At 37.2% G+C, this 12,275-nt stretch overlaps 1 protein-coding gene across 2 annotated transcripts in view; it reads left to right on the top strand.

Moving 5' to 3' along the window:
* LOC137323022 (sestrin-3-like) overlaps window positions 1–11,340 on the top strand; it is a 95,674-nt gene extending 84,334 nt beyond the window's left edge. For both annotated transcript variants that reach the window (XM_067986366.1, XM_067986367.1), the window contains exons 7-10: window positions 901–1,019; window positions 2,630–2,820; window positions 4,440–4,584; window positions 8,197–11,340. In XM_067986366.1, coding sequence (XP_067842467.1) covers window positions 901–1,019; window positions 2,630–2,820; window positions 4,440–4,584; window positions 8,197–8,283 — 542 coding nt within the window. In that variant the 3' untranslated portion in view covers window positions 8,284–11,340. The remainder of the gene's footprint in view (window positions 1–900; window positions 1,020–2,629; window positions 2,821–4,439; window positions 4,585–8,196) is intronic.
* The last annotated feature ends 935 nt before the right edge of the window (window positions 11,341–12,275 follow it).

Genomic DNA, 12,275 nt, shown 5'->3' with positions numbered 1-12,275 from the left:
AGATGCTGGGTTATATAACTAAATCAGTTGAGTTTACATCCCCAGAGATTATGCTAAAGCTTTACAGCTGCGGTATGTATACAACTGTGGTTACTATGACATAAGGGGCCCTTCAGTCCCTGGAGGCAATGCAGAGGAGAGTGAGGCTGATCCCTAGTAGCAGATGGGAAAAAATCTGAGTAATAACTTGATATGTTAGGGCCCTTCAACCTCAAAGAGATGGCACACAGGGACATCACAGAGACATGTAAGATACTTAACTAAAGAAAGTAAACCTGAAACAGGACTTTTAGACATAATGGGACAGGAGGCAAATTTAGAGCCACCCAGGACAAATTTAGGACTGATATCGGGAAGTATTTCTTTAGAGAATGGAACTGATTTCCAGGAGTAGTTAAAGCCAGGGCTTGGAATTAATTTAAGAAACTGCTCCTAATTGGAAGAGTGTAGGTTGGTATTGTGGAAGGATTAGATAAAATGAGCTGAAATAGTTTTTTCGTCTGAGCCTATTTTGTGACTATTCTGGATCTGCAGCATTACTACTAAAGTTAGTTGGCTCTGATTGCCTATATTCTCCTTTTACCACCCCCCCCCCCCCCCCACCCCAGTAAATATGTGCTTTTAGTCTTCTGGAGTTTAACTTTTTTAAAAATACTTCTGGGTTAAAATTTGCAAATCAGTGTAAATGCTGCTCAGATGTACTTTAGCACATGGATTATTAATAACTGCATGATGGTAAGTTGACATCAAGTTACTGATGGTCTGGAAATCTTCCTTTTTGCCCCCCCACCAATATTCAACAAAACCTTCCAGTTTTGCTTTTGTTTTGTTTTCTTTACCATAGGAAGAGGCTGAATAAATGCTTACATTACTTATGCATTGAACTTAATGACCCAACAGCTTTCGAAGATGAATTGATTCCAACCTCTTACACATCACGCTATGTAGACGACCCAAGCTTTGGGTATAAAGATTTTGCCAGACGAGGAGATGATCATCTTCCTACATTCAGAGCACAGGTAATTTCTCCGATTTGTGAAGGATGAGATTTGGGAACAATTAAAATGGATTTCTTGCTTAAAACACTTAAAACAAAAGATGCTGTTTTAATCAGAATTGACAAATATATATAGCAATAGAACTGCCAGGATCATTTTTACTTTACTAGTGAATGGATGTTCAACATTCAGACTGGATTTTCTTAATCCTTGTCCACTGAAGATGCTTTTTTTTTAATTTAAGATTTTCAAATGAGCAACAGCAGTTTTTTAAAAAAGATCAGGATAGAAAACAACAACCTGACAAAATAACGATTCATAATCAAACGAATCAGCGTTAAACATTACGCACAATCTTCAATATATTGAGCTCATATTGAACAATGAATACTATATCAGAAATCCAAAATGACATGGTAATTAGTGCTCAATAATTATGGAAAACCAAGAATAGAACAGGACCAATAGGGATTAGAGTGAAACTAAATGTAAATGCATCTGAGCAATGCTACAAATAGCAGAACTATCCCATATGTATCTGCAGACATTTGGTCATGGCCTACAAATGACCACATCAGGAGCCCAGAGAAAGGCCATCATTTATGCGCTGAATAATGAACCATTGCAAAACCAGGAAAAGGATCACAATTTGATAGGTGCTGACCCTAGGGTTGCCCCCTGCAATGTAGACGAACTATAGATGTAGATATCCTGGCATCCACCGCCATCCACATTGCTCTTGGCATTGTCAGCCCAACACCAATGCTCCTGATTTGATCAAGGGGAATCTGGCCAGCTTGCCACCGGTAGTACTTTAGAAATTGAGGTCCATGGTTGTCCTGCTACAGTAAGTGAGTGAACATATGTTTAGCTTTGGCAGTCTGCCACAGCATTTGGAACCAGTTCAAGTATGATGGTAACTCCATCTGCTACCATGCCATTGGTTTATTGCAGTGCAAAGCATAGAGTATTAGTCTATTAAATGACCCACATGGGATTAACTACAATGTCACCTGAGACGTCATAAGAGCTGAGGGGAAGTGTTTATGACAGTTGAGTTCCAAGTGATGGATTAAACTTGCTTAACAAATTTATCCATTATTCAGCGCTCAACTGAGGCTTAATATACAGGTCACCATATATGGAATAGTGGTTATCTGTGTGGTAGCACATCATCCACATCCTGTGCCCAGTTGACTGTCTAAAACTCTGTATGTATTCATAGTCATTCCATTAAGAGTTCATCAGCTGGGCAAAGAGGAGGGCAGTGAGTATCCCCATCAAGTGTAAGCCTGAAGTTGGAAGTGTCCTGATGAGACACTATACTGCTGTATCTAAATGTATATAATTCTTATTGAACAACTATTAAAGCTAATGAACTATTAGAACGGTGAACTTTTACATATATATATATATATATATATATATATATATAAACTGATTTTAAAGTTTCCATGCCAAATAATAGAAACAGAATTAATAGTGGAAGTCATTGAACTCCGTGTCTAACTACATTCTGCTTGTTCTCCATTTTTTTTCCAATCCTGCTGCCTTGACTAACAAAATGTCTGTGTTGCTGTCTCTCTTCATCTTATTCTCCAAATGTACCTTTTTGGGATATCTGTCTGCAGGACTACTCCTGGGAGGATCATGGTTTTTCTCTAGTTAACCGACTTTATTCTGATATTGGCCAACTGCTGGATGAAAAGTTTCGCATGGTCCGCAACCTGACCTACAACACTATGGCTATACATGAAGATGTGGATACGACCACATTAAGAAGAGCTATCTGGAACTATGTTCATTGCATGTTTGGTATAAGGTAGGGCTTTATATCTGAAAGTGAAGTGCTGCATCTTCAAAAAATTTACTTTTGATATAAAACGTTTAAGCAACCTTTTTTGCAGGATATACGAAGCACAAAGTTTGGGTGAACTTTGAATAGTGCAGAACAAGTGAGACAAAAGCTCTTAAGCTTTTTTAAAAAAAAAGTTGCAGTCAGAAACTCAGTTTTACTACTTCATAATAGACCTAATAGAAGCACGATGTCAACAAAGTTGGTGGGTAAAAAGTGCTATATAAATACTTGGAAGTTACATTACGGAAACGGCCAATCAGCCCAACCAACCCATGTTGGCATTTAGCCACCATGTGGGCAAATAATCCTAATCAAATTTATCCACTCTGTTCCTGTATCCCTTCACATACTTTTCCTACACCCATCTACCCAATCTGATTTTGAATGTTGACATACTTTCTGCCTCAGCCACTCCCAGTCTCACAACTCTGTGTAAAGAAGTTTCCTGTGCCCTCTGTTCTAATTCTCTTGTACTTAATTTTGTATCTTGTCCCTCAATTATTGGAAACAGCCTGCTTCTATCTACCCTGCACCGTCCTTTCAAAATTTTAAACAACTCCATTGTTACACCATATTATGTATTGTAATGAAAAAAGCCCCAATTTTTCAATTTGTCTTAATTGTATTTCCTCATACCAGGCAGCATCCTTGTGAATCTGCATTATACCTTCTCCAGTGCCTCAATATCCTCCCTATAGTATGGAGTCTGAAACTGCATGTAGTGCTTTTGAGATCTTACTAAGATTTTATGTAGGTTCATCATTGCCTCTTAGCTTATATATTCTATACCTCTTGTCATAAAATCTAGACTCCCATTAACTTTTTTAATGGCCTTATCAACCTGAATTGAGCTTTTCTAAAGTCCATGCATCATTGCATTTCTCAATCTACCATGTCTGTTACCGTCTCAAAGAATTATTTAAATAAGGTTTGTCGAGCACGATTGTCCCTTTTTAAAATCTGTGCTGGGTACTCCTAACTATTTCCTCTTTACCTAGATACATGATAAGATGTGCTTAATGCCTTCTAAAATAGGCTAGAACAGAAGCAGTTATCTTTTACACAGAACAGTGATGTTTCCAAAATTTGACATTTAACCTTGACTTTAGGATTAAAATGAACCATTTTCTTCAAATGTAAAAACTTAGACTAATTTAGCCTTCAGTTGGTACTAAAGAGCAATAATTAATTTAAGAAATCAAGATGGCAACAAACGATTTTCAGAAAATTATTTGGCATAATTTCATAGGCTTGTTTTCTGCTCCTTACTATTAATAGCTGTTTGTTAAAATAATTTTGGTTTATTTTTCTGTCAATGGGATGTGGCTGACACTAGCAAGGCTGCATTTGTTGCCTTGAAAATGTGGTGATGGCCACCTTGAACCACTGCCGTCCTTGTGCTAATGGTGCTCCCATGATTTTGTTTCTGGTTTTGAAAATCTATTTCACTTTATTGGTGTGTGATTTGAAACATCATTGTGAATGATTTGACACAAGTGTGAGAATTTTTGTCGTTGCTACTGCTACCTTTTTAAATGATATGGTTTTAAAATTTGGAATTAATTGCCTTTTTTTTGTTAAAGATATGATGATTATGATTATGGTGAAGTTAACCAGTTGCTAGAACGGAGTCTGAAGGTTTATATCAAGACAGTGACTTGCTACCCTGAAAGAATCACAAAACGCATGTATGATAGCTACTGGCGGCAATTCAAACACTCTGAAAAGGTGAGTGCATCAAAGTTGAGATATTTCTTGCTAAGCCCAGTTAGTATGTTGGAGATCCAACCTTCTCTTTTATTTAAAAAAAAAATAAAATGTAGAATCCATTTTCATGTACTTCTATTTATAAAATTTTTTTTTAAATCCTTGCCAATTCTCATCCCTCCCATCTATCCTAAGGGCACTAACTCCAAGTGTTCTCCAGTTCCTCACCCAAGTAACCAATATCTGTGTTTAAGCCTTGACTACAGGACCCACTGCTTATAGTAGGAACTTATAGTGTTGATGTGATTTGCCCACTACAAGCAGTAGACGGTTAAAGCATAATAAATTGTACTGTACACCAATCCTCCAGTGTTAGGCTCCTCATTTCGTTTCTATAGCGAATGGCTTTGTCAAAGCAATGGGTGGAGTGAGTAGCCTCTACAATTCGCACTGCATTTCCAGTTCCTGCTATCCACAATACATCACCTCTGTTCAGATGAGTGCCCTGCAGCACTGCATTGTTGCTCCATAGACTGATGTGGAGATGCCGGTGATGGACTGGGGTTGACAATTGTAAACAATTTTACAACACCAAGTTATAGTCCAACGATTTTTATTTGAAATCTACAAGCTTTCGGAGGCTTCCTCCTTCCTCAGGTAAATGTGAACCATAGACTGAAACTAACTAACATATTCTAGACAGCAACAGCCATGGAATTCTTTTCAAGGCTGAAATCAAAAAATATTCAGGTGCTAAGGATTAAACCACAGCCTGTTTTGATTGCACGTTTTTCTCTTCCTCTATTACCCATTAACGGCTCTTTTGATGCCTTTGATGAAGGGAAGCCTTGTTGGAACTCATTTCGTTCTCGATTGGAATCCAATTACCAAGACAAAGGGACGATTTCACAAATTTAGTAGTTAATGGGTATGCATTCCATTAGCACTTTACATGCAAAAATCGGTACTCGGGATTAACGAGGTCCAAATTTATTGAAGAACCTATTGAACTGCCAGGAATAGCCAACATGTTTAATTATATTATAAGCGGAGCCTTCGTAATTAACTCTAATGGTACTGGCAAATAGTTAGCGATATTTACCCAATATAGGCTGCTGCCCGTAATGAGTGTTGATGGCATAAGTTTTGGGGACTATATCAGTAGGCCATTCGACTGTGGAGGATATCATAGCTGAGCCTGGTCATGCCCACATCCAGCATGCATATCCAACAGTGGTAGCTGAGTAGTAATGAGGAACAAGTACTTTGTCCATTTGCTCCCTCCCTAATCCAGAGACACTGAAATGAATTGTAGTGCCTCTACCTTTGCTTTACACGAGAGTTAATTCAACACCGATTTGGAGATTAAACCTGAGTTTCCTATTCTGTATGGCTCACATGCTCACTGGAAAAATTCATTGACCCATTGGGAGAACATTGAAAGTATTGTCTTTCCTGACCTTTGAATTTGATTCCAGCCCAAAGGATGAACAAACAGCTATGTCCAAAATAAAATGAATTTGCAGACATGCAGAATTTAAAAGTCTCATCCTTGTGTTCAAATCCTACGATGGCCTTGCCCCTCCCTATCTCTGTAACCCCCTCCAACCCTCCAAGAACTTTGCGTTCCTTCAATTCTGACCTCTTATGCATCCCGATTTCCTTCGCCCCACTATTGGCGGCAGTGGCTTCAGCTGTCTAGACCTTAAGCTCTGGAATTCCCTCCCTAAACCTCTACACCTCTCCTCCTTTAAGACACTCCATAAAACCTATATCCTTGACCAAGCTTTTGGTCATGTGTCCTAACATCATCTTATGTGGCTCAGTGTCAAATTTTGTCTGATAATGCTCCTGTGCAGTGTCTTGGGTCGTTTTACTATGTTAGAGGCGCTATCTAAATGCAAGTTGGTGGTTAATTGCATTTAACTCTGGCTGTATCTGGCCTTTTAATGCTTGTTTCACTCCTTGGTTACAAAGAGGATTTCTTCCGAATTTCTTCATCCTTAGTAGGCCATCGAAGGGCTGATGGGCCTACTCCTGCTCCTATTTCTTATGTTCTTAACGTACACATGAACCATTGGAAAACTCCCTTTTAAGACTTGAAATGTTCAAGAGCCCCAATTCACTTGTGCCTCCAAAGTGGTGGGGGAACAGGTTCAATGACCCGCTCTGCTAACTCTTGAAATACTGCACAAAAGTAAGAAAGGTCTTTGTACTAAATACAGTAATTTTGCATCTTTGCAATACAGTTTCTAAGGGCTTTTTAAAAGTGGCACTAAATTAGTATGAAACGTTGAAATTCTCCAGAGTTGGTACACATTTTGTTTTCGCCAGATTTACAATGCATTGTGCGATTCTACAACTGGAAATAAGATTTTGTTTTAAGCAGTGACCTCATTAGGTGTTTACTCTTTTAGATTTCCAAAATATTGCATGTGCATGTTGTGAGCTATTTTTCCAGATTTAAACTACTGATGAAACACAATAAACATGAGACTGCTCATAATTTACACTTCCATTGCCACTTGCAGACATTCCATCCTGGCACAATGGTCTAATTTTTGGTAGAGTTGAATATTAAATGTAGTAGTGATTAACCTGCTCTAATCCAATTGAATTTTTAGCATTACCAACTACAAGTTAGAACTTCTATTTGAATAGAACCGTACCATGTCCTCCAGCTATCTCAAAGTACTTGAGAAGTAATTCATTAGTTGTGAAGTGCAGCCACTGCTTTGGCTTGAACCCACAACCTTCTGACTCAGGCAAGAGTGCTATCAAGTGAGCCAAGCTGACATTTGTATTACCGTAATCACTGATTATGATGAAATCTAGCTCAACATCTCTTGTGTCTGTATTGCCATGACGACTGTTCAACATGTGGTACTTAAGTGATGTAACCTGAATGTGTATAACCTGTAGGGTGATACTGTGTCATACTCTAGATTTAAGATGGCATCTTCCACATCTTGAAACTGAACATGATATAACTTGATTTTTTTTTTCACCTTCCTTTAATTCAAATACCTTTTTAAAGAGAATAAAACTGGTGGGAATTGTGCATGGCAAGAATGAATGGCTAAGCTGGCTACTTCTGTAGATTTTAAACTTGATCTTCATTTTAGCTTTGGGTGCATAGCTTTTTAAATTTAAAATTAGAATTTGTAATTGGTTGCATTTCTATTTAATTTATTACTATTGTTGATTTGTACTTTATAAATCAGGCTCAGTACCTTAAATTATAATGCACAGTTATCTAAGATAAATCCAATTTGTGTTTTGTTCACTATGTAATTTGCACTGGAAACTTGAGGTAAATTGGAAAGCCAATTTTCTATTCCTCAAGTTTATCCTTTTTTATTTTCTTTTTTTAAAACAAATTCTTAATTTGGGATGAGGGTGCATTTTTAAATTTGAATATGCCAGTGAACTATTGTCCCCATGGAGAAACTTTTCTCGTCTGGTCCCCCCCCCAAAGGGGCACAATTGAGATCAAGAACTTGATGTGCAGAAGATTGGGGGAGCCAACTTTCAGCCCATCACTGAGCCTCAACAGCACCCTAGATAAGGGATGTTTTATAACCCTACTATTCTGCTGAGAACCCAGTAGTAAAAGTCTATTTTTTTTTTCAGATCCATGTTAACTTGCTGTTAATGGAAGCGCGTATGCAAGCAGAACTCCTGTATGCTCTGCGTGCTATAACTCACTACATGACTTGAAATCAGGAGGGGAAGATATTTTCTCCAAGAACTTTTCTTGCTGACAACGGAAGCTGAACCAGTGCTGATTTTGAATTATCAGGACAGTGACGATGACCCATTCTAGAAGATTGTTCTAAACTTTAGCCATTATGTGCAATTTATGCTGACTGTAGAATAACTGAAATGTTACTAAAGTTTAACACTGAAAAGTAATCACATAACCGATCTAATCACTCGCCAAATTCACAGATCCTTGATAATGTATTTGCCTGTGCTACTGTTCTTGGTTACAGTCAGCTGTAATGTGAAGTGGTTTTTGGGAGATAGCGGGTGAAAGAGGACCGTGGCAATTTCCAAAATGTGAATTGAATCAGAAAAACACATTTCTACAAGGTATTGTTTGCTTCAAATCTAGCATGGACATTTTTTTTTCCCTTCCTGTGAATTGTTTTCTTACTTGCATTATAGTTGAATTCTATTTGCACATCTGCCTTTATAAGCTAAACTTAAGGAGCTCAGTAGACCTATGATGTAAGAACTGGGCCCACTAAAGATAGACAAGCAGTTAAAATAAATGTATTTGTTTGTGTGTGCGTGTGATCTAAAACATGATGTGAACTTCTGCTTTATGTGTTGATTATCCTGGACTGTGTTCTAGTTGTTACAATCATCTCTTTTATACATACCTCCTCCTGTTCTACATAGTCCAGAAATGTAATCTCCAGAATAAAATTTTTAAAGAAACTATCTACTGGAATGGTAGAGGCAGCACTATCTTAATCAAGTTAAAAATATATGGGGTTTGGTAAGATTGCTAAACAATTAGACTGGTGGTAGATAATGGACGTCAGCATTTATTGTATTATTGTTGAAACTTGGATGCAGTAACAACCAGATTTTGATTTGGTTAGTACATGACATTTACAGAAGAGTTGTTTGCCTCCTTAAAGTTCACTTGCTGTTCATTGTTGCTATTGGATTACATTCTGTTTAATTTTCTAAAGTAAGATTGGTGCACCATGAATTCATATTGCCCCAACCAATTACTCTTGAGGAAATTAGTATTCATATCATCTAGTTTTACTGTGTTTCCTTGAATAGAGCTTGTTTGTTTTGATGTTTGAATGTTTAAGGCTTTGGGGAGGAGAATTACTTAAGGGGCTGCCAGTACCAATATTTAGGGCTTAGGGAGGAGAATTACTCCAGTGCTTACCAACACTAAAATACCTGTTTACAAAGACATAATTGAGAATATTCATTGGGGAAAATTTACTTTTTTAAAAATTTAAAGTGTGAACTGAAGCTTTAAGTAAAGTTCTATCTGCTACAAAATGGGGATTAATAAATACTGAATGTTTGAGACATAGATTTGTTTTGATTAGAGTCTGGGAAAATTGGGATGAGGGAGGGAATGTGGAAAAAAGACTGCGATGAATAATACTTATATCTGCCAAGATCAGTTCTTGAAAATCTCATCAAAAAAGAAAAAAATCTTTCAGAAATGAGATCATCATGTGCTGGTGAGCAGTTGGGTTCCTTTGTTGATTATAGAGGCAATGATGTCTATGCACACCAACTTATTTGTATGATTTTTACCTGGCTGAAAAAGCTTGATGTCAGAATTAACCCTTAAAGTGGGTATGCTACTGTTTGTCACATAAAACACTAATTGCTTACGAAGGTTTTTTTTAAAGCATCTTTTAAGCAATGTAAATTTCTGTTCAATAGTTCTATTGCACACTCCCACTTAAGACTAGCAATAGATATTGGTTAGTTTTAAATCATGTTGGGGGGGAGAAGGTTTGAATGTTTCAAAGGAAAGTTAGGATGCCTCAGAAGTTTTACTCTCCCACTCTTGTAAGACTGGTCAAAACAGGCATTCACTGCATTAATTCTCTGCTTTTGTGCCTGAAGTAGTTTGGAGTCTCAGTGACCACAGTGATTTCAAAACTGAGTGAGTGATGTTGGGTTGTTGCGTTAGTCAAGCTTGCGTGGACATTTTAGACTAATGAGCCAATCTAGTTATAAATGTAACCAAATGATGGGTACTACACATGTCTAACTCTCTGATGCCCAATTTTGGGTAGAAGTGTTAGATTAAGAGCATCATGGGGTTCTATTGCTAGGTGTCAAATAAAGTTAGATGACTACAATTTAGTTCAGTAGTATTTTTCAGAATTTAGTGAAGTATCTCTTCAACCCCCCCCCCCCACCCACCCACCCCCAAATACCTGACCATATTATCTTCTCTGATTCACAGATTAGTCTAAGATCAGGAAGAGTTAAGATAAAATCCCATAAGTAGTGTATAATTAAAAAGTTATACTGACATTTAGTTTTCTACAGCTTACTGTTCCTGTTTAATTATTGGGAGGAGAATCCCTGTCTGATGCACACTGGACTGTGGGTTCTTCCAAACATTGAATGTTTTGTGACCAACATGTTGCCTTTTGTACATATGGAATAATGATCGGAAATGCTGACTTGAAGAAATCTAGGATGCTGGTCTAATGATCGATCTTAAATCTTCCAGGATATTGACCAAACAATAGCTTGGATTATTATCAATAGAAATTCATTCTTTTGTGCCATTAAGGTTGACTTCCTAGCCAGATCAGCACCAGTCCCTCATTAGAGAATTGCTATTATGTAAAAGTTAACAACTACATCTGTTTAGTTGATTTCATTTTAATCATAAATGTATCACTAATAATGCAGTACAACTCCTGAGAGGGTAAGCAGGAGTATTTGCATTGCTGGATTCAGTCTAACAGCTGGATCAGGCACAATTCCCCATAATTAATTGTGGGCATTGTGTACATCACTAAGTTCCCAAAGCAACTGGAGCGCCCATTGTACATGGCCACTATAACCTGGCTGGCAACTTTGAGGTGCATTGAAGGTTTAGTTTATGTTGTGAAATTTCGTATGGCAAACTTTCCATAGCACTGTAACTACATCTCCGATTGTTAATAAGTACGACTTCAGGTATATAGAATGGAGCACAAGAGTATGAGTAAATTTAAGATTCCTACCCAAATAACAATAAAGCTTTATTCTTTGAGACAGCAAAAAGATCTAAACTTGTAAATGATTTGAGGTGTCTGAATTAGGATGGTAAGTAGGGGTGGTTTCCATATGATTTTTGAGTCTGAACATCATCTTAATCAAGTAGGGATGTTGAACCCATCAGATGAGTCCGTTTTTTATATGTGCTAGCAAAAGAACTGAATTTAAATTAAGTAATGGGATTAAAACTTGAAATCTTCTCTAATACCTTTTTATTTTTCTGGATGACTAAACATAATGAAATGTATTTTGCATCTAGAAACTAAGCCTTGAGAGTCACATGTTTCAAGTGGTAATTACTTCAATTAAAAAGATTTTGTAGATTTTTTTTAAAAAACAACTAGAAGTACTTTTGTGTTGTACTGAAATCATCATGTGTTTATTTGTTTAGTGATCCAACAGTATTAATATAAATAATCTTGGAGCTTTCTTGATACTGTATACATTCAATGATTATAATCAAACAAGCTATGACATTATGCCTGTCTTGTGCTTTGTTACTGATATTTTCTTCACTCAAAGGGTTGTGAATCTTGAGTTCTCTACCCCCAGACTGTGGATGATCAGTCATTGAGTATATTCAAGACTGAGATAGATAGATTTTTAGACTCTAAGGGAATCGAGGGATATGGGGATCGGGCAGGAAAGTGGAGTTGAGGTCGAAGATCAGCCATGATCTTACTGAATGGTGGAGCAGGCTTGAGGGACCGTATGGCCTACTCCTGCTCCTATTTCTTATGTTCTGATGTACTGTATGATTAACTGTATGCAAAATGTTGTATTGCATGAAACAAATATCACTAGTTTCAATCCAACTGCCTTTTTTTGTGATGGATCTGAAGAAAGCTACATTGGAATAAGACAGTCAATCAATTATAAATGCAAAGGACAGCTCCTGTCATATTTGACAAACCTGCTTAATGTGTGGGAGTTAAGTAACT

This window comes from Heptranchias perlo, chromosome 6 (genome assembly GCF_035084215.1).
Source record: "Heptranchias perlo isolate sHepPer1 chromosome 6, sHepPer1.hap1, whole genome shotgun sequence".
In the NCBI taxonomy this organism is placed as follows: Eukaryota; Metazoa; Chordata; class Chondrichthyes; order Hexanchiformes; family Hexanchidae; genus Heptranchias; species Heptranchias perlo.
Note: the sequence above shows the minus strand (reverse complement) of the source record. Positions and strands in the feature narration are given on the sequence as shown.